The 21,130-nt window shown below is 41.2% G+C and overlaps 2 protein-coding genes across 6 annotated transcripts; both read left to right on the top strand.

Moving 5' to 3' along the window:
• The first annotated feature begins 286 nt into the window (after nt 1-286).
• agfg1b (ArfGAP with FG repeats 1b) lies at nt 287-14,293 on the top strand. Of its 5 annotated transcripts, XM_080726516.1 has the most exons (12): nt 296-702; nt 5,334-5,427; nt 5,637-5,752; nt 6,418-6,556; nt 6,963-7,122; nt 7,309-7,416; nt 8,694-8,838; nt 9,708-9,787; nt 10,229-10,321; nt 10,544-10,702; nt 11,704-11,798; nt 12,184-14,293. In XM_080726516.1, the coding sequence occupies exons 1-12, from the start codon at nt 536-538 to the stop codon at nt 12,238-12,240; spliced, it is 1,413 nt and encodes a 470-aa protein (XP_080582642.1). In that variant the 5' UTR covers nt 296-535; the 3' UTR covers nt 12,241-14,293. The 5 variants fall into 5 exon arrangements, with proteins under 5 accessions (XP_080582641.1, XP_080582643.1, XP_080582644.1 ...); XM_080726514.1 differs by having other exon boundaries at nt 292-702; nt 6,963-7,416; XM_080726517.1 differs by lacking the exons at nt 11,704-11,798; nt 12,184-14,293 and having other exon boundaries at nt 289-702; nt 6,963-7,490; nt 10,544-10,695.
• Nucleotides 14,294-15,636: 1,343 nt separating this feature from the next.
• On the top strand, nt 15,637-20,709 carry fbxo36b (F-box protein 36b; the record flags this gene model as incomplete). The annotated part of the gene is made up of 5 exons (XM_080725694.1): nt 15,637-15,732; nt 16,251-16,359; nt 18,123-18,295; nt 19,795-20,004; nt 20,407-20,709. The coding sequence occupies 5 exons, from the start codon at nt 15,637-15,639 to the stop codon at nt 20,707-20,709; spliced, it is 891 nt and encodes a 296-aa protein (XP_080581820.1).
• Nucleotides 20,710-21,130: the final 421 nt, after the last annotated feature.

Genomic DNA, 21,130 nt, shown 5'->3' with positions numbered 1-21,130 from the left:
ATCCGGAATCAATGGGGGCAAATATATAGAAAAAAAGTTATTTAGGGAGTGATCTACTCCTTTAATGTATGTCTTGTGATAATAATCAAAATCTACAAAGTAACTACTAACTAAAGTTTTAAAGAAATTAAAGTAAATGTAGTGGAGTAAAAGTACAATATTTAGATCCGAGATAGAAAAAGTATTGCGAATTGGAAATACTTGTACCTAAGTGCAGTACTTCTGTGAATTTACATAGTTACTTATTTTATTTAATATATCTTTTTTGTATCCATTTACGCTCCAGTCGTGTGACCTTTATTGTGAAGTAATCAAGCGGAAGTGTTGATTGACTCCGCGGTGGGTGACATGACAGCGGTCCCGCAAGGTGTCTCTGTATTCTGTAGTATCTGGACCATCGCTGCCGTCGAGGCGAGTCTGTCTGTCCACCCCCAAAGACGTCGTCCTCCTCCCCTCCAGAACGAGTTCCATAGAATTGTGAAACCCCCTCTTTATAAACCCCTTATCCCCGTTCGACGGCAGTTGGTTTTCGGCCATGGCGACGAGCGCTAAGAGAAAGCAGGAGGAGACCCATCTGAAGATGCTCCGGGAAATGACCAGCTTACCGCCGAATAGGAAATGCTTCGACTGCGACCAGCGCGGCCCGACCTACGCCAACATGACAGTGGGCTCGTTCGTCTGCACCACCTGCTCCGGCATCCTGTGAGTGTGACACAGCGGCACCGTGGCCACGTCAGTCCGGCGCCGGTGCTCTTTTCTCGGCTGCTGTTAACGCGGCCATGCGCGGTGCCTGCCCTGCCGTGGGGCGGTGGGTCGGTCATGTTGTTGATTTGAGAGAGAGGAGTTACCTACCAGCTAGGACGAATTTGACAAGGACATGACGGTGACGTCACGAACAAGCGGATGTAGCCCTTTTTTATACATTATTAAAGTCACACGTAGAGTTCACCTGTATCTTGATAGAGATAAAATATACTGAGAGAGATATATGAAATATATAAAATATAACCGAAAATGTTGAATCTCCCTATATGTCATTTTATGTTAAGCAAAGTATTTGTGTCAAAGTTTAATTGGTTCAAATGCGTCTTAAAGGAGTAGTTCACCCCCAACATGTCATTTTTTCTATTGATTACTCACAAGACGCCATGGAGACTTGAGTTAAATAATATTTTTATCGCTATTTTTTTTTGTCGCATTCCTTGATTCCTAAGACAATAATTTGATTATTGAAATGTACCATTGTCATTGATTCCGGATGGGGACCCAAATGCATTTGGTTCTCCATCCGGAATCAATTTCTTTGTCTTAGGAATGCGACAAAAACTAAAAAAATATTATTGAACTCTTTTGGGGTTGAACTACTCCTGTAGTGCTTATCTTTATGGTTCTTATTTGTGACTTCACTGGAGAATCCTTGGTGTCATTTGCTCTAGGGTACCGTTAGCTCGTCAGCTAATTCAGGACAGGTATCTGTGCTTTAAGCCCCCAGGGCAGGCCGTTTGTCCCTGTCCCGGGCTGGGCAGGGCTCGAGTGTCTCAAGCTTTTGTTTGGAAGGTTTAGCTCACTTTCTGAAACCTGGGCAGATATGGGATTATCGTAGCTGCGTTTACAGTAAGTGATTGGGAAATGTTGTTTCCATTGCCTTGGTTCTTCTGACTCAGAGAGTGAGTCAAGGTTACAGCAGTACTGCATGCGTTCCAGATAACAAGAAGTCAAATATTTGTGCAGTGTATTCCAAAACATCACGTCACAACCAGGCCAACCCCCTCACATTGAACTTTACATGGACATCCCTCCTGTTGCAAGTCATGTTGTCCACATCCATCCATCCATCCACCCACACACACACACACACACACACACACACACACACACACACACACACACACACACACACACACACACACACACACACTATCCTTATCTCAGGAGTATATACACAAGATAAGTAAGTATCTTATCTTATAGGGAGTGCCTCACACATTGGGAAACACTTGACACAATATGGGGCAGTAGGTCCCTCCTGTTGCAAGTCATGTTGTCCACATCCATCCATCCATCCATCCACCCACTCAATCTGATGTAAACCTGTGAGAAAAAAACTTAAATCGGGATTCGTTATGATTAATTAATAAGCCAAATACACAATTTAGACTAGAGCATATCACGGTTGATCACATGTGAACTGGGTGTGCTTACACAGTCCCTAGTGTAATGGCAAATGTTTATTGTCAAATTGTCTCCTCAGGCGCCTCAGCCCTTGTCAGCATTTGTAAGACAAGCAGAATGCTGAGTGTGATCAATATACAAGTATCTCTTGGTGCTGTGAGTTTTTTACAACAAGGGTTCGTATTTTAGATTGTAATTAGAGAAAAGAAAAGATGAGGGTTAAAATATTTTAATTTACTGCTTTTTACCGTTTTAGCGATTTTAACTATTTTGACTTCAGTGGGTGGGGGCATGCGTGCAAGTGGCTAAATATATATTTTTAGACACAAAAAGCCCACTCCCATGATGCACCTCAATCTTTCATGAGCAGATTGACTTATGGGGGCTAGTAGTGTTACTGTAATAGTAATAAAGAAATTACAAGCTTATTGTGTCTAAAAAGACATATTTAGCCACTTGCCCGCATGCCCACACCCACTGAAATCAAAATCGCTAAAACGATAGAAAGCAGTAAACGAAAACATTTTATGACCCCTTGTTGTACTTGTAAGTTGTCCTTTAAAACATTTAAAAACACACCTAAAGTAATATGTCACTTGACATCCGAAGTCATCTTTCAGTACTAAAGGTGCTTTAAGGAATATTGTTTAGTTAAAATGACTACTCTAGGCAAGGGTCCCCATTTCAAGTCGGGATAGCATTTTAATCCAGGAGAGAGAACTCATAGAGTGAAAAAACATTACATGTATGCAGCTTGGACATATGTTCATTGATGTAGCCTAAAGTCATTAGGGTTTTGGGTCTCGGAACATCATACCCCTCGTTCAGGTGACCCCAATCTGGCGAGCCATCGCAAAGAAAGGGCGACGCCCACTCGGTCTGTCTCTCTTCCTTTGAGCGACTCTGAGGCTGTCTCAAGAGATTAAGGTGACCCAGCCGGGGTTGATCAAGTCCCGACTTACGTCCCAGTAGCTACTCACGATCAGTCCTAATAGGGAAAGACAGGGCCACACAATCCGCTGCTCCGGAACTACTCTGCAGGGACTGGGAGGTAATAGGCCAGTCAATCTGAGGTTTGACCCAAAAGACTATCCAATCCAAAGACACTGCAAACAGGGCAACGCGCTGTAGATTCATCTCTATTCAGGGGTCCCAGACTTGATTTGATAGGCAATTAATTGTTACTGTTAAATCTTTTGTCCCAGTGCAGTTCTTGCTGAAAGACAGTCAGCCTCTTCCTCCTCATTGACCTAATCCTGTTGCATTGTTACATCTGTAATTTCTCAATACTAAGCTGATGCTATACAAATCAGTTTTGGATCCTAATTAAGCTTTGAATATGTGCCTAGATCACAGATGTGTCAGGTCTGGACCTTGCCCCACGTAATTAGTATTCAACAGAAACTATGTCCACCACTTTGACAAGAAACAACAAGCCACAAAACCTTATATTGAATAATTATTTGATTCTTGTTTTATGATCCTTAGGGTCATCCAAAAAACATGTCAAAAGTTTTCCATTATATTCTTAGTGGATCAAATTCAAGGGGTTCAAGTTTGGGTCCCTTCACTTACTATACAGGGAAAAAAAGACCCCCAAAAGATCGTTTTAAGTAGCATGTGAGGGGTCTAGGGGTTTTCATGATTCTGAATCCATTGCAAGTATTTGTTTTGCACGAAAAACATTCCTCTGGCAAAAAACGGGACCCAAAAAACTGAGCTGACCCCAGAAAAGTGATGACTCATCACTAACCATAGATTGTGGGTCCATTTTGATACAGTGATATCATGTATATCACCTAACCCTTTTAATCAGCAATTTAGAACTCTTTTACATTATTTTCATCGATATGGTAAAGTATGTAAATGCAATATAACTTGTACATTTGGAGGGATTCTCCCTACTCTTCCATTGAGAAATGTAGACCCTGGTATTTGGTAGGAGTAGTGGCATACGGTCACAACAGGTTCATGTGAGGGTTCTAGGGGTTTTCATGATTCTGAATCCATTGCAAGTATTTGTTTTGCACGAAAAACATTCCTCTGGCAAAAAACGGGACCCAAAAAACTGAGCTGACCCCAGAAAAGTGATGACTCATCACTAACCATAGATTGTGGGTCCATTTTGATACAGTGATATCATGTATATCACCTAACCCTTTTAATCAGCAATTTAGAACTATTTTACATTATTTTCATCGATATGGTAAAGTATGTAAATGCAATATAACTTGTACATTTGGAGGGATTCTCCCTACTCTTCCATTGAGAAATGTAGACCCTGGTATTTGGTAGGAGTAGTGGCATACGGTCACAACAGGTTCCTAACGCAGAATCAAATGGGTTCAGAAATGAGCCACGTCTCCTGAGGAGATGTGTCTGAAGCCTGTCCTGGACTGTGGACACAAGTCTCCAGACATAAAAACGGATGGACTGGGTAGGAGTAGAGCACCTACAGTACTGGTTGATAGGTAGTACTGCCCGAAGCTCATAATCACAATCTCTCCCCTGGCCAAGGAGGGGTTTCAAGGTTCTAGGTTTTGCTTCATTGTTACAGACTTGAGTATGGGTACATAATATGATTAAAACTGTTTGTTCAGCTTCCTTCAGACAATGCAGCAGCATAGGTAATAACAATAATTTAAAAAAAGAGAGAGTGTAAAAAAAGAGAACATCTGCGGATGTACACGTATGATCTTGGTATATTATACACAAACAGCATTTTTGCAGTAGCTGCCACATTACTTTGCCTGAGGGGTTGCCTCTTGCATGAGTGTCTGCCTGTCTGGTCTCTCACACCAGAGACCCAGTCTTGAATCCCAGGTGGGACATAAAAGTTATGGACTGCAGCTTAAATTAAATAAAGATCAAACGAAGATCATCAGGGCGAATTTCTCCTATTTTTGTGCAATAGTGGTTCCACATTTTCTACCTCGTAGCCGACATTGGTCTGCATCAGTAAAAGTACTCTATACCATCAACATTCCAAATAAAAAAACACTGGCGACTGGCCAGGTCAATGTGCATGCACTCTTGCAGTGGAAGGTGATGGAGATCTGTTGAGTTTCTTTAGGGCAGATGAACTGTTACTGCGTTAAGAATGTCTCCTCCTGCTTCTGTCTTTGTTTCGTCTGCTAACGTTCTCCTCCTCCTCCACACAGACGAGGTCTGAATCCTCCACACAGAGTGAAGTCCATCTCCATGACCACGTTCACACAACAGGAGATCGATTTTCTACAGAAACACAATAATGAGGTAGGTCGGTCTGCACGTCCTAGTGAAGAGACTGAGAAACATGACTTGCATTGTGTCTGCCGCTGGCTACAGTCAACTTTATTGCACAGCGTTGTGTCCCGAAAATAGCGGCTCTACAAGCTGAGCTTGTAGGTCCGGTATTTTCTGCACACAACACCGTCTTATGATGCACTATAAATCAGTCTTTCATTTCCATCCCTACTCTTTAGGTCTGTAAACACATCTGGTTGGGTCTCTATGATGACAGGACATCAGTTGTGCCAGACTTCCGCGAACCACAGAAAGTAAAAGAATTCCTTCAGGAAAAATACGAGAAGAAAAGATGGTGAGATTCATTATTTATTTTATGTGATAGCAGAGCCATCAAGAGCCAAACCCAGTCAGCTGTCTTAACCCTAACCGTTAACTAGATGACAATTAACTAGTCATGTATTTGTTAAAGGGTGTTTGTTTGTTTAAAATTTAAAGAAGTTAAAGTTTTATTCAGAAACCGGGGTCTCTTGATCTCTACAGCTCTTTCGTGAACATGGGATACCAATGTTATCCAATCAAGAGATATTTCTTGATATTCTTTTTGAAAGTAATTTTGTTATTGACAGAAGCAGAGAACTACAGAGTGCTACAGCATTGATCTGTATATGACTATAAAGAGCCATTAAACAGTATAATGATGATTATGTGAGTGTCCACTGCACACTGATGAGCGATTGACTGTGTTTCTATCACTCTGAATGTGATCCATCTATCATTGTCATTATAGATGTGGTCTGGACTCTACCATCCACTTCAGTTGGAACGATTTTAAAAATTATATTAAATAGTTATCATTGTACTGTTCTTATTGTTCTTGGTGTAATCGTCTGTTAAGTTAATTGAAAAAAATAGCCTGCATGGTATCAAACACCACACACATGCATATCTCCTTGTATGAAGTCAGTTTCCATGCGTGTATGTGTGCACCCAATATGCTTTGTATTCTTGCCTGTGTAGGTATGTTCCTCCAGACCAGGCAAGGGCAGTAGCCACTGTCCAGGCCTCAGTGTCTGGTTCCTCAGCCAGCAGCACAGGCAGCACCCCTGAGGTCCAGCCACTCAAAACCCTGCACCTCAACAAGACCCCGCCTCGCCAGGTATCATATCATATCATCTGCTTTCCCAGTAAAGATGCATCTATACAGTCTGTTTAATTTTAGTACAGTTTTGTATCAGCAGCCCTATTACCTCTGGTTTTCTGTTAGGATCCCTACTGCTGATTCTTTGTTTTTTATAAGTTCATTCTTCTCAAATAGAAACTTTGAGCAAATTTATGTTTCTCAAATTGATTCGAAAATGTTTGGACTTTTTGACAAAATAAAACATTGGTTGATAATCATTGGTGTAGGACTCTCCAAAGTCGGGCTGGCATTGGACTCAAAAATCTGGCATCGGTCGAGCTCTGAAAGTAGAGAAGGATAGAAAACCAAGTCTAGCAGCGGTCCTGGAGGTCAAGGGTGGTAAACCACAGGTCTAACCCCTCATCACCTCTCCCTCCCACAGTCTCCAGGGTTGATTCGCTCACAGCCTCACAGCATCAACCACCAGGAGAAGAAGTTTGACTTGCTGTCTGACCTGGGTGGAGACATCTTCGCTGCCCCGCCCTCTCATGCAGCCAGCTCCACCAACTTTGCCAACTTTGCACAATTTCCCAGCCAATCAGGTAGCCACTTCCTGGTTAAGATTATCCCCGCCGCCAGGCAAAGGGCATGGCCACTCTGTTCTTTTTGGTTTTGTTTTGTTTGTTGCATCCAGGTCATGTCATCATCACTGTCACCATCCCGTGGCATTCTGAGTTCTGCATTCCTCTCATTTCTGTGTTTTTTTGTTTCCTTGTTTGTTGCCGCAGCAACTCAGGGTAATTCAAATGCCAACTTTGCCAACTTTGAGGCGTTTGGCAACTCTGCAATCCCATCCCATCTGGGCACGTCGCCCCCCTCCAAGTCCTTGTCATCAGGTACCCCCTCTCTCCACCACCACCATAAGCCCACCTACCCACGCCTTCTCCTTCATGTCTCCATTCGCACGCAGGTTTTTACACATTGCCCAGTTTTATGTTGTCCTGGTGCAGCTAAACATGTTTAGCTGTGTGTTTACATGTGTGAATGTCAGTGGTGTAAAGTAACTAAGTATGTTTACTGTACTCTTCTACAACTTTGAGGTATTTGTACTTTACTTGAGTATTTCCAATTTACAATACTTTTACTTCTACTCCACTACATCGGATCCAAATGTTGTACTTTTATTCCACAACATTTCTTTGAAAAATGTAGCAGTTAAAAAATTATAATATTAAAAACATACATTAACCCTATTTAAGTTAAATGTTTGAAAACAGCCGATCTACAGCTTGTAGATCTGCTATTTTCAAACATTTTGTACTTTTACTTTTGGTACTTTAAGTACATTTTGATGCCAACACTTTCATACTTTTACTCATGTACATTTTGAATTTCCGGACTTTTACTCAACAAGAGTATTTCTACATTGCAGTATTGATACTTTTACTTAAGCAAAATATGTGAGTACTTTTCCCACCACTGAACGTGGTTAAACGTAGCATGATGTAATATTTATACAAATGAATGTAATTTCGAATTGCGAGGTGAAGAGCGTCCAAATACATTTCACCTGGCTTTATGGAACTGTTTTACACTGCCTTATGGTTTCTTAGATGTCTCTTAACTATCAGGTTTGTGTACCCGGTTAATCGTTTAAACCAGGAGCCTTCAACAGGGGATCCTCAGAGTTACTACAAGGGGTCCTCCAAATCTTCCAATACTTATTAACAACTTGAACCCTAGTGTCCATATTCTGAGAACTGTAGCCAAAAATAGCAGATCTAAAAGCTCACAACGCCTCGCGCTGCGAGGCGTTGTGAGCTTGTAGATCGGATATTTTCGGCAAAGAGGTTTGGTGTAGAGGGGGAAAAGATCAGACTAAGTACATAGTAAAAAGTCAAGTGTATTAGTACGCTCAAGTGGTTAAATATCTGAAAACACAAATGGACATGAATCCAAATTATACTGACGTCAAACGATGTCAAACTATATGGAATCTATGAAAGGTTGTGGGGGTCCCTGCTTCATCTCTCTCTCTCTCAACTAAGGGGTCCTTGGCCTGAAAACGTTGAAGACCCCTGGTTTAAACTTTCCATCCCTATTGGCCACTCCGCCCTCTATTGGTTATTATCCATCCTGGGCCAGACCATTATCTATTCCGTTCCCTCTCCAGGGGGAGGTGTGCCTATCCCGTCCATGTCCAGTGCAGTCCCCGCTCAGTGCCAATTGGGGAGCTCTGCAGAGGACCGCTATGCTGCTCTGGCAGAGCTGGCCAATGAGCTCAGCTCCTCTGCCCCAACAGGAAGCAACGTGCAAGGGTAGGCCTGTCGAACTGCAATTATTTGACATAATCGCATTTATTGTGTCATAATCGTCATAATCGTTTCCATGTTGAAAAATGTTTTCAGACATTTTCAAAAATAGTGGAAAAGGCACATCTACAAGCTCACAACGCGTTGCTTGTAGATCGGCTATTATCTATGTTCTTTTTTAAGTATAAAGTTGTCAAATATGTCAGTAATTACTATAGTATATTTAGGTTATGTGTCATATCTGCCACATGCAATTTCAAAGCCTAAAAGCCAAACAGAAATGTAATTGCCAACGACAAAAGCACAATTAAATCGTTAATCGCTATTGTTTGAGTGACAATTAATCGTCATGTAAAATGTCATACTCATGACTGCCCTATGGTATTGCTTACCAATGGTCTGACAATGAAAGATTTTGTGAAAGAAGTTTGGGTGTCTTTTCCCCTCATATCATCATTGGGTATAACTGTTATACATATATCTCTCTTGTTTGTACAAATTTATTTAAAGTGTTAAAATCTGTACATAGCTAATTAAAAACATACTGGTTTTGACTTTGTCACCAGTCTCACCATCCATTTGCACCCCTGTCTGCCGTACAGATACTACAAAATTGTAGTTAATCATTTTTGTTTTGGTTCACAAAATCATCAGTCTGGCCTGCAGTTTGACACCCTTGCCTTAGACAAACAAAAAACTGTAAAAATATCAAATCAGTCTTTGTCTTTGTGTTGAATCACCAACATACGTCATGTCATACAACCCTCAATATGCCAGCTTTAGAAAATGTGTTAAGAAGACAGCTGCAGCTTGCTATGCATTGTATATTGTTTTAATGGACATAAGTCTCATTCATATTGATTTTGTTTTTGCAGGAATATGTTTGGAGCTGTGCTGGGATCCTCACCTGCCCAGACTCATTCTGTTTTACACAGTATGCAGCAAGGCTTTGGAGGTGGTTTTTGTAATAAATGTGTTTTTAATGTAGGGCTGCATCTATTACTTTTTTGATTATTCGAATAATCAAGAAATCGAATATATCAACAAATCGATTAACCAGTGAATCTCTATTTTAGACCTCATTGGTCGATGGTGTTAAGCGAAAATGTTGAAAATAGCCGATCTACAAGCTCACAACACATTTGTAGATCTGCTATTTTAACTATTTTTTAAATAAAAAAACAACAAAAACAATGTTGCCAATAATAACATGCCAAAAATAGGGATAGATTATTATTTTTTATACATAATCGAGTACTCTTTATAATTGATTAAATCAATTGGTTTGATTTCCTGTTGCGCCCCTATATATATATATTCAATATGATTCAATAAGCTTGTGTGAAAGCCAATACAATGTGTTAATGTTTGTAACTTGCCCATGTATTCCCTCCAGCCGTCCCGTCCACAAATCCCTTCGTTGCTGCAGCCGTTGCCCCAGAAATGGCCACCAATCCTTTCCAGACCAATGGCAGAGCCCCAGCCGCAGGTATGTTTGTGTGCACTGGCTCACTGCATTTATTGTCCCTTTCTAAACACCCAGTTGTATTAGCCAGTAAGTAAGCTAGTTTTTTTTACTGATAAGGTAAGTTGTGTCTATGTTTAAAATTCACTCCCCTGCCTCCGTTACCTGTGTGTGCGTGTGCATAATGTGGTGTGTTTTTGCATACACCGTGCGCACACGTTGCTGTATGTTGTGTGTGTGTCGTAGCATCGTTCGGTACTGGCTCTATGAGCATGCCCGCCGGCTTTGGGAATGCGTCCTCCTACAGCCTGCCGACCAGTTTCAGCGGAACCTTCCAGCAGCCCTTCCCCGGCCAGGCCCCAGTCCCCTACCCCCAGCCCGGGGCCTATCACCCTCAGCCGAATGGTTAGTGGCCCCCTCGCTACACCCCTCCTCGTTAGCTCCTCCTACACATACAGTACCTGCCAATGAAAGACCACTTGCTTGAATTGGTTGAATCCACTGTTAGGCTATGTTCAAACTGGCAGGCCAAATGGCCTGTCCAAATTTAAATCAGATAGTTTTTTTTTTTTATCGAGTCTGAACAGCAAAAAAAATGGAAACAGATGTTTGAGAATCAGATTCGAACCATGTTGCTAGGTGGTTCAAATTTGATTTGTAACGATTTGTCTCAGTCTAGTCACTGAAGCCTGATTTATATGTTTTTCCTATGACCGTGTCACTCAGCAAAAATAGCTGATCTAAAAGCTATTCTCAGCGAGCGACACCATCGTACGAACTGCGAGTATAGAGTAATTCAGCGTTACTCAAGAGTCATGTCGTTAAGTCGCTACCATAGCAACCAGTACAGTTAGGTCGATGATGTCTCAATACACAAATCTGACCCGATGACTTGCAAATAACAGTTTGGACAGTCAGTCTTAATTATCGTTTTTGAGAAGCAAAAAGGAATTGCCTGCAATCTGAACGTAGGACATATTCATCCACATGGTGGCATTACACTGGGAGTCGCAAGTTGTGCTGCAGCATACCAAAACTGACTTTTCAATGGCAGATACTGCAGTATGGTGTTTGGGTCACACAGCTCTGAACAAAATATACTGAACAGGAACTGAAATCATTGACTGTGCATCGTTCACGTCTGAATGCACCGTGAAACATCACCTTGTAATGTTTCATTTCACAGTCTTAAGTCGCATATCTGTCATAAACGTCTTATTAGTTTATCAAGAATGACTTGGTGATTTGGTTGACTGTAACATGGATGTTTATGTTTGACAGTTGAAAGGGTTTCAACGTACACATACAAACCATAAAGTAATGCATACTATTGTTGCAGACTGCAGACCGGGGGGAGGGGGCCAACATTTGTCATGAAGCCCAGTCTCTCTTGTATTTCCCTATAGGCCCTGCATATCCAGTGTACGGTCAAAACAAGGCCTCCATGACTCCATTTGGGCAACCTATGGCTGGCCCGGGACTGTCCAGTAACCCATTTATGGTGAGCATGTACAGTATCCTCTTCGTTTACCCACATTTTTAAAAGAAGGCTTTCGTGCTGAATATGTGAACAAAGTAATTGCAGTTATTAAATCTAATGTTGTAATGAGTCTGGTATAATGTATAATGAAGGGGGTGTGTTTGTTTTTGTAATAAATTCTCTTAGCCAAGTACTTCAGTAAAATATTGAAACAATGTCACTGTTATTGAGTATTTCCATTTTTCAAATTCACACTATTCGAAAATAGCCCATCAGCTATTTTTTAAACGGTTCGACAAATGTAGAAATCATTTTAATGTTGTGGTATTACTACCTTTTAAAGTAAAAAATACTCCATGACTGCTCTCAAACCCCCTGTCCCCCCTGTCCCTGTGTGCTGCTTCAGGCGGGAGCCCCAGCGGGATCCTTCCCCAGCGGAGGCTCCACCAACCCCTTCCTGTAACGCACCTCCCAGTCCTCACCAGCGGAGGGCAGCATGCAGCACATATTCAAGCACCCTGTTCTGTCATGCAAACCAGTGACTTTACTTCTTCCCCCAAAAAACAAGAAGACTCTTCCACAAAGATTTTTTTGCTTTTTTATTTTTTGCTTTTTTCTTAAGGAAAAAAAGGTTTACAGCACTACGAAGGAGGACAAAAGGACTATATTGAAGACTGATGGACTGTTCTGGGAAAGAAATAAACAATTATACAATGTTGGACTATATACAGTACATTATATACATTCTATTTTTTGTTTATGTTAATGACTGTAAGCTCTTTGTGCATATCATTTGTAATCACATCAATTAAGTACATGTTATGTATAACAAGGACTGAGTTAACATAGGTGAGTATATACGCACACCTTGTGGAAAAGCCACTACAATGTATCTGCATAAGGGTATACTCTATACGTTTAATTACAGGGTTTCCATCCATACAACTCCCATGATATGTGTGGGTTTAGCAACTAGAACGATGCTGCTATGGCATCTAAGAAAATGATTAATTGTTTTATTTTATTCTTCTTTAAGCTTCGTACTTCCTGGTCACCCTCTGGCACAGAGCGGGAACATAAAGATTACCCTGAGAAGTGTCACTACAAGTTTAGTTGACCCTGACTGGGAAGTCCCGTCCGGTGTGTTGTAGACAGCGCCCGGTGAATCAGCGTGAATCAACTAGGACTTACATGGGAAGCCTAGGCCTTGTGCTTAATTTATACATAGTCGCCCAATGTTGTCTTGTGCCGAAAATAGCCGATCTGCAAGGTCAATACGTGGATGTAACGCATTGTGAGCTTGTAGATTGGCTATGTTCAGAGCAAGATACCGGCGTACGACAAAGTATACATCGGGTTTCAGGGTTAAAAAATGGAAGGTCAGGCATACGTGTGCCAATTTAGTAGAACCGTGCGACCGCCCCCACCCCAGTTCATTGAGTTCAATGGACAGGTGGCATCATCTTCGGAGGTTTTCAGCTATTACTTTCAATGGTGTGATGTCACGTTCTCTTTCTATTATAGCACAAATAGAGTGATGGAGAGGAGTGCGGGCATTAAGACCCACATTTATAACCCACAGTACGACGTGGCGCTGGCCGACATGATCTTCACGCTAACGGAACATCGCTTCGTGATAACTTGTTCTTTTTGGTGAGCGACACGTCGTGCGATGGAGAGTAAATTGGGCTTTTTCGACTCTTCCACCTGCCTGGTTTGTCCTTGTGACCTCTGTCTGCCTAGGTGTAAAATAATTTACATGAACAGGATTTTGGATACTGTCTGTCCACTATTTTGAAGGTGACTTTGAGACATGAGAGGAAAAGTGATAACTGAGGAGAAACGGGTTCATCGTGTTGGTACTTGAGTGGAGTTGATCAGCCTACCGTTGGGTCATGACTTGTGATAATGACCCGTTGCCACCGTGACGAGTCGGTGAAATGTTTACTAGGCCTTGACCATAGCTACAAATATACAGAACTTGAATTATGAATGAATTCTGTATTTGTAACAATTTCCAATGTCTAATTTGCCTTTTTATCTCTTTATTTAACGATAAAAGGCCTTTAAGGTGAAGGCAGGTGGAATTGTTTCCCTACACTACAGTTTCCCTTAAAAGATGGGAGTTCGGGGTTCTCCAGGGGGTCCCATGTTAAATGATTGATAGTTAGGAACCAAATGGACCCTTACAGGTCTGTAACTCAGTGTACAAATGGAACCAAATGGTTCCTTACGGCTCCATTTGTACACTCTTGAGTTATGTGGGTCTGTGCGTAACAAAATGGGTCTCCTTGAAATTAAAGCGTTTGAGTAGAACCACTGCTTTGGGGGGACAGGGCTCTGATAAAGGCCAGGGTTGTGTCATTACCAGGGCCAGTGCCTGAGTGTCTCACTTGTGCCACCATGTGACTAACAATGAAGTTGACAATGTGTTACTTGACTTTTACCAGAATAGTTAAGTCAATGTGTACATATATAAATATATGTATAAATATATTAAAGATTTTTAACTACAACTTGTTTGTAGAGATTTGCATTTTTACAGGTTCGATTTGTTCAGATTTCAACCGTTTTCAACCTGGAGTCCCTATTTTGGGCATAGGCGTTACATTTGTGTTTTCTTTTGCGACACGTGGGCTTGTAGCTTGTTTGGTATTTTTGTTATTTGTTGTATGGCCTATTTAGCACTTATGGTTAAAGCTAGATTTTACCACCCTCTTGTGAAAATAATGGTTTAGCCCATAAATGAATAATAACAGTTTGGCTTTTGAAATTAATTATGTTGATTCCCTAAAGCAACAATGTCAATTCATTTCCTTGAATTGAAATACAAGTAACAGGTATAGCAACAGTAAAACAAGTTTATCACAAAATATACAGATGTAACAAATACCACAAAATGAAACGTACATCAAGAATGAATATAGACAACACAAAATAAGAACAAACGTTACATTAGGCCTACATTCCAGAACCAAACAAAAAAACTTAAAAACAAAAGATCACTAATGGAGGTACACATTTCTAATCACACATTCTTATCTTAATGGCCTTTCACACTGAGCACTAACTAACTACCGTAATTGCTGGACTATAAGCCGCACCTGAATATAAGCCGCACCAGCTAAATTTAGAACAAAAAACTAATGTTTACATATATAAGCCGCAGGTGTCCTTCCTGCTTCCTGCTAGAGCGCCTCTGGTGGCCGTTAGCTGTAAGAATCTATATATAAATCCTTGTTAAAGACCATTGTAAAACTAACTAACTGGCCGTTAGCTGTAAAATTCTCTATATAAGCCGCACTGTTGTATAACATGGGAAAAAAGCTGCGGCTTATAGTCCGGCAATTACGGTATATTGTTAAACATTGCTCATTGCTCTAATCAGCTTCATATACTTTTGGCATGTTCAACCTGATTTGGTTCCACTATTCTAATATTAAAATCAATGCTGGAGAAATGTTTTGATTGAAACATGCATATTATATGTACAGTATGTACCATATGATGCATAATTATTGTACATAATGCATAATATACACTAGTCTTAATAATATATAATATATATAGGCTACTACTAGTCTTACTTCTTTACTCAGTCTTTCATTCCTTTGGCAACAACAACATTTATGCTATTTATCTACTCACTCAAAATGCATTTTCAACAATTTAGCTTTTAGAGAAGGGTCTTCATTTGAAATGTAATTGTTTTATAGACACACTTAACTTTTTTGAAAACGGGTTATTCTTTTTTTACTGAGCTAGCCAAACACCTTCAGTGCAAGTGGGAAAGGGGCTCTAGAGAGAAACCTGACATGTGACATGCTGTTGTCATGGTGATGTACACAAAACATTGAACATGGCGTCTCTGTTGACGGAAAGCTTATTTGAAATCAGTGGACAAGGCCCTGCACCTAGTAAAGATTATTATCATTTAACTGTAACCAAATCTCATGTAAGTACTTCTTTTAGGTTTACTTGTAGTCGTTAATGACTCTTTTATGATTGTTAAATTCACTTTTGTTTACCAAGTTGGCAGTTGCAGTTAACTTTTCAGTTACCTATTGCAGTGTTTTTTGAGCGGTGCCTATACGTGGCCGTGTGTGTGGGTCTGTCTGTCTGTCTGTCTGTCTGTCTCCGTGTCTCCCTGTCTGTCTGTCTGTAGCCTGCAGTAACCTTTTCTGACCACACATGTTAAGGGAGGGGCGCTGTTGCACACACACACACACACACACACACACACACACACACACACACACACACCACCGCTCAGTTCACACGAGTGTGATTTTTAGCTACATTTTGTGTAACTGTTACTATTACCCAAGTATGAAACTATGTACCAAAACAATGCATAAGAGTTGCACCTGTGTAACTTTACTTCAAATGTTTAGCAATTAAACTACGGTACATATGGAATTATCTTTTGAAATGGTCTTGTAAATTTGTAGGCTTTCTGCCATTCATACACAGGTAGTGTGGAGGTGGTGGAGAATATCTCTCAGGAATGAATGTAGAAACGCAAAGCCTGGAGAGCAGAAGGACTCTCATCAGGACTACTTGGATGACCTTCAGCTACAGAGTAAGCTTAACATAAATGATGAATGAAACATTTTTACCGATCTTTATTAATACAATGTACCTCAGGGGTCTTCAACAGGGGGTCCGGGGCCCCTCTGGGGTCCTCAGAGTTACTAGGGGGGCCGCCAAATCTTTGTGTGATATGATCATGTTTTTTACATTAACCACTTAAACCCTAGCATCCCTATTCTGAGTGGCACATAGGCCAAAAATAACCCTAACCCTAACCTTGATCCCCAGGGGGGTCCCCAAATTATTTTGGGGGGGTCCCCTGATGATTAACTTAATGTGCAACACTGTTTTCTCACTCAACAGTAAACAAACCAACATAAAGTTTAAGTGTATAGAGGGTATCTGCACATTTCTAAAGTGACAATTTATGGACTTTTTAATAACTCTAAAATGACAAACATTGGCCAAATTGTCCAATATTATGGATGCAGAAATTGTGAAAATAGCCGATCTACATGCTCACAACGCCTCGCAACCCGAGGCGTTGTTATCATGTAGATCTGCTATTTTCACAATATAACCGTGTTATACAAAATGTAATTCCCCAATTACTCTTAGTGCTCGTAGGATGGGGGTCCCCAGTTAAAATATGATTATTTTGGGGGTCGCTGCCTGAAAAGGTTGAGAACCACTGGTCTATCTTACAAGCACTGCAGTCACTTGGGATGGAAGGCAGCTGGAGATGAGTGATCGGCATGGCCTTAAGGCCTGTCTGCTGTTCTCTTATCACACAAGGCTTCCCAGAATGTTCCAGTGTGCAGATGAAAACATAATCAGTGAGAATCATTCATGAACATGTGTTTTGAGTTGCTGCCCAATGGTAAGTGGTAGAGAGGGGTAATGTTGTTTCCAGCGCCTGTGCAGAAGTTGATCTCTGCTTGAAATATGGCCAGTTGAGAGTGTTCTTTTACTGTAAATACTTTTTTTTTTAATGTGTATATCATTATCTCCGCCAGGTCAAAGGTCAGGGATGGAGATGATGTTTTCGCCCCTGTGTGTGTGTGTGTGTGTGTGTGTGTGTGTGCGTGTGTAAGTGTGTGTGTAAGTGTGTGAGTGCGTCTGTGCATGCGTGTGTGCATGAGTCCAGAAAAAAATATTTAATCACATTATTTAGTGGCCTCTACACAACGTAGAACTGAAAGCAATTTCAGACCCAATAAGTGGCACAACAAATGTGAGAATTGTCACTATTTGGTACACAATCACATTATCTGGGGAGTCAAGTGAAATGGAGAATAATACAAAATGTTTTATATTCGATACTGTTTTCCTGTAATTGTAATAACAACAACAAAAGAAAACGTTATATCATGAACACATCAATAACCCAGAAAACGCAGATTCTCCTCAATATTTGGTGGGAATAATCAATATGATGCCGAAGAGAGTGGAAAGGGACACGATCAAGGGCAAGGGCAGGATTACATAATCTGTCATATCTAATGTAGAAAATGGCATATTTTGTCCAGTCTTTCAAAAATGTTGTTTAGATAGATGTTATTTAGACAGATGCTAAGTTCAATATCTACATACTATTCTACAGTAGTTACTTTGAAGCACACACAATATTTACTTGACCAATAACTATTGTTTATTGACTGGGTTTCATGCTTACTCAGATGTTGTACTCTGTAAACCACTCAAGAACAAGAACATCCGCTTAATGCTAATCCTAAATGGTGAACATATATATTTGATAAATAAAGATTTCTAAATAAATAGAAGTACTTTGTTTTCTTGACATCTTGCCAGGTCGGATCAGTTTGGTGTTTGGTGGTGGGATCTTGCAGTACACCCGGTCTTTGTGCCAAGGCCATTATGACTACCTGGAGCGCCTTCCTGACCCCCTGCTGCTCCGCATTCTGGTCTGTCTGGAGCTTGAGGATGTGGGACAGCTTGCACGAACATCACGCAGGTTCAGGAAGGTGAGGAGGACACAACATTTGTGAAACTGTAAAAACTGTTGTCACGGTTTGGCGTGGTATAATTTGCTTGCAAGCGGCCTCTCACATGATTAGCCACGGCAAGTTTCTTTGTATAGCACATTTAAACAACATGGCAATTAGTGTATTTACACAAAACATTAATTGCTAAGTAATATACAAGTAAGGCGCCTCAGGGCACCATGTCTTGGCCATCTGGCCAGTGATGTATATCGCACCAGTTACCCATATTGGAGACCCCTGGTACCCATATATGGAGATCCATGTACTGTATATGGAGATCTGCTGTGAGAGCCCAAACATGCTTACTCAGTTATTCGTTATGTGAAAGTCCTATGACATCTATGACATCTGACATCATACATACAATCCCTTTTATGCCCATACATGGAGATGTCTGTAGAACCAGCCACACGGATATGGGCTGTCTTGGCCATCTTTTTTGGCCATATATGGATTCTGTTAGTGTGGTATGTGGCCGATGTGGCCTCCATAAATGGGCATTCCCATATGAAGTCCTGTTATATATGGGCTTAATATTGATGACATCAGGGAACTCCGTATATGGGCATAAAAGGGGTTCTGTTAGTGTGGTTCCCCTGACATCACCGTGAAGTCAGAGCATGATGTCAGAGCGGCAAACCCATTCTGTTAAGAGTGGTTCCCCTGACATCACAGTGACGTCAGAGCATGATGTCAGAGCAGCAAACCCATAGACCTTACAAAAGTGTACCGGACGGACGAGCTGTGACGTCTACCTACGGTCGCAATTATGCTAATTATTTAAGAAACACAGTACTAGAGTGGGGGGCTTCTTTCACAGTGTTTCACAAATCCACAGAATGAGACGTGGCCGATAGCAAAACATTTCACCACGACATTAGTTTTTGCTTTAGGCCTAGAATTATTGAATGCTTTAACCAGTGAAAAATAGCAGATATACAAGCTCACAGCGCGGCACCGAGTGCCGCGCTGCGAGCTTGTAGATCTGCTATTTTTGAAAAAGTCTTGAAAATGTGTGCAAATCTTTGAATATTTGTATTTTTAAAGCGAACGTTTGTAACTAGAATTTTGCATCTGGGTGGTCCCTGGAACTAAATATTTTGGGATGGGGGTCCGTGGCCAAATACATATCATTTTGGGGGTCTTTCACATGAAAACGTTTGAGAACCACTGACATAGTAGTCTCTCAAGAACAGAACTGAGCTCCAGTTAAGTGACCTATTCTTTGACGATGGCTATAGCCAGATTGCTGACATAGAAACATAGGGTTTTTCAAAAAACCTTAGAAGGATTCAAAAGACACTTATAGAATCGGGTCAAATTTTCACGATTTTTCTAAAATAGCAGATCTACAAGCTCGCAGCGCGGCACTCGGTGCCGTGCTGTGTATATAAAAATATATATATTTTTCAATAGTTAAAGCATAAAATAATGATATAATGTGTACCCGTTCTAAATGGGTTAATCGCTGTCCTCAGCTGTGTGGGTCAGAGGAGTTCTGGGAGCAGACGGTACGGAGACGCTGTGACAGCATCTCAGCTGAGGTGTGGGCTCTGGCCCGGGAGGTTGGCTGGAGGACCATCTTCTTCACCAACAAGCTGCAGCTGCAGAAGCTGATCAGCCGCCGCAGGCACGGGAACAAGCAACGCCTGGAAGGGCAGGTCTGCGGAATGGATACAACGTCGGAGGTAAGCGACCCACACTCTCTAGGCCTGTCATAACATAAATATAACATGATAACTTTTAGCATAATCATTATTTTGCTTGCATAACCGTCAGTATCGATTACATTCAATCTGTATGAATTATTCTGTTGAAAAATAGAGAAAATAGACAATCTACAAGCGTGCAATGTGTCGTGGCGGGTTGAGAGCTTGTAGATGATTAAAATCGGTCTGTTTTGGCCCTAGTTCCGGTCATTGTCAGTCATATTTAAGTTATTTGTCATATCTGCCCTGTGTAATTTTGGTTTACAAAGCCTAAAAGGCAAACACAAATGTAATTTGGATTCATATGATCAATGCCAAAAGCACAAATACTTGTACGACAAATCATTGTCAACTAAACTTTCATGATTGTGACGACCCTAGCTCTCGTTTGAGGAGTCACCTCGCCAAGACCCCGAGACAGATGTTGAGAACCTCAATGTTGAATTGGAGTCTGACGTGAGTCTCGGCACCAGCCCTTGTTGTGGTATTGACCTCGTGTCCACCTCTGAAGCGATGCTTGGCTTGGACTCCGGCATCAAGTCTTTGCACGTGCCAGGTCACTCCTGTGGGGATAGAAAGCGCTGCATTGCCACTAGTCCAACAGCAGTCCAGGACGTGCCCGTCAGTGACCTTCACAATGACGCAGGATACTGTAGTGCAGAGTTGGTCGAGCCACTGAACTGAGGCTGTTCTCCGATTCTGAATCTGACTCTTCAATTTAGAACGGCGATTCTCAATATTTTTGGAGCGGTGCTAGTGGCTCCAATACTCTCACTGTCCCAATATGTGAATGTAATGCACAATCTCTTAACTTAATAATTGTGTGTCCCGTTCATGTCCATATATGGTCATTCCAGTCCAGAATGAACAGGTTTTATCTGTCCCGTACATGTGTGTCCCATGTGTGTCCCGTTCATGTCCATATATGGTCATTCCAGTCCAGAATGAACAGGTTTTATCTGTCTCGTACATCCAGAATATGTGTGTAACGTCCGTCCCGGTCTGATGATTGGATGATTAAAAATGTCCAATGAGACCATACTTTGAGGATTGGTCAAGCTTCACATGACAATTCGGCCCTCCAGATAAAATCATTCATTCATTC

Source organism: Nannobrachium achirus, assembly GCF_963921795.1.
Source record: "Nannobrachium achirus genome assembly, chromosome: 5".
NCBI lineage: Eukaryota > Metazoa > Chordata > Actinopteri > Myctophiformes > Myctophidae > Nannobrachium > Nannobrachium achirus.
Note: the sequence above shows the minus strand (reverse complement) of the source record. Positions and strands in the feature narration are given on the sequence as shown.

Excerpts from the sequence above, each read along its gene's own strand:
- agfg1b (XM_080726514.1), top strand. The coding sequence starts at position 536 with ATGGCGACGAGCGCTAAGAGAAAGCAGGAGGAGACCCATCTGAAGATG. Across the intron at positions 703-5,333 it reads ACCACCTGCTCCGGCATCCT|ACGAGGTCTGAATCCTCCAC; the intron begins GTGAGTGTGACA and ends TCCTCCACACAG. Across the intron at positions 7,417-8,693 it reads CTCCAAGTCCTTGTCATCAG|GGGGAGGTGTGCCTATCCCG; the intron begins GTACCCCCTCTC and ends TTCCCTCTCCAG.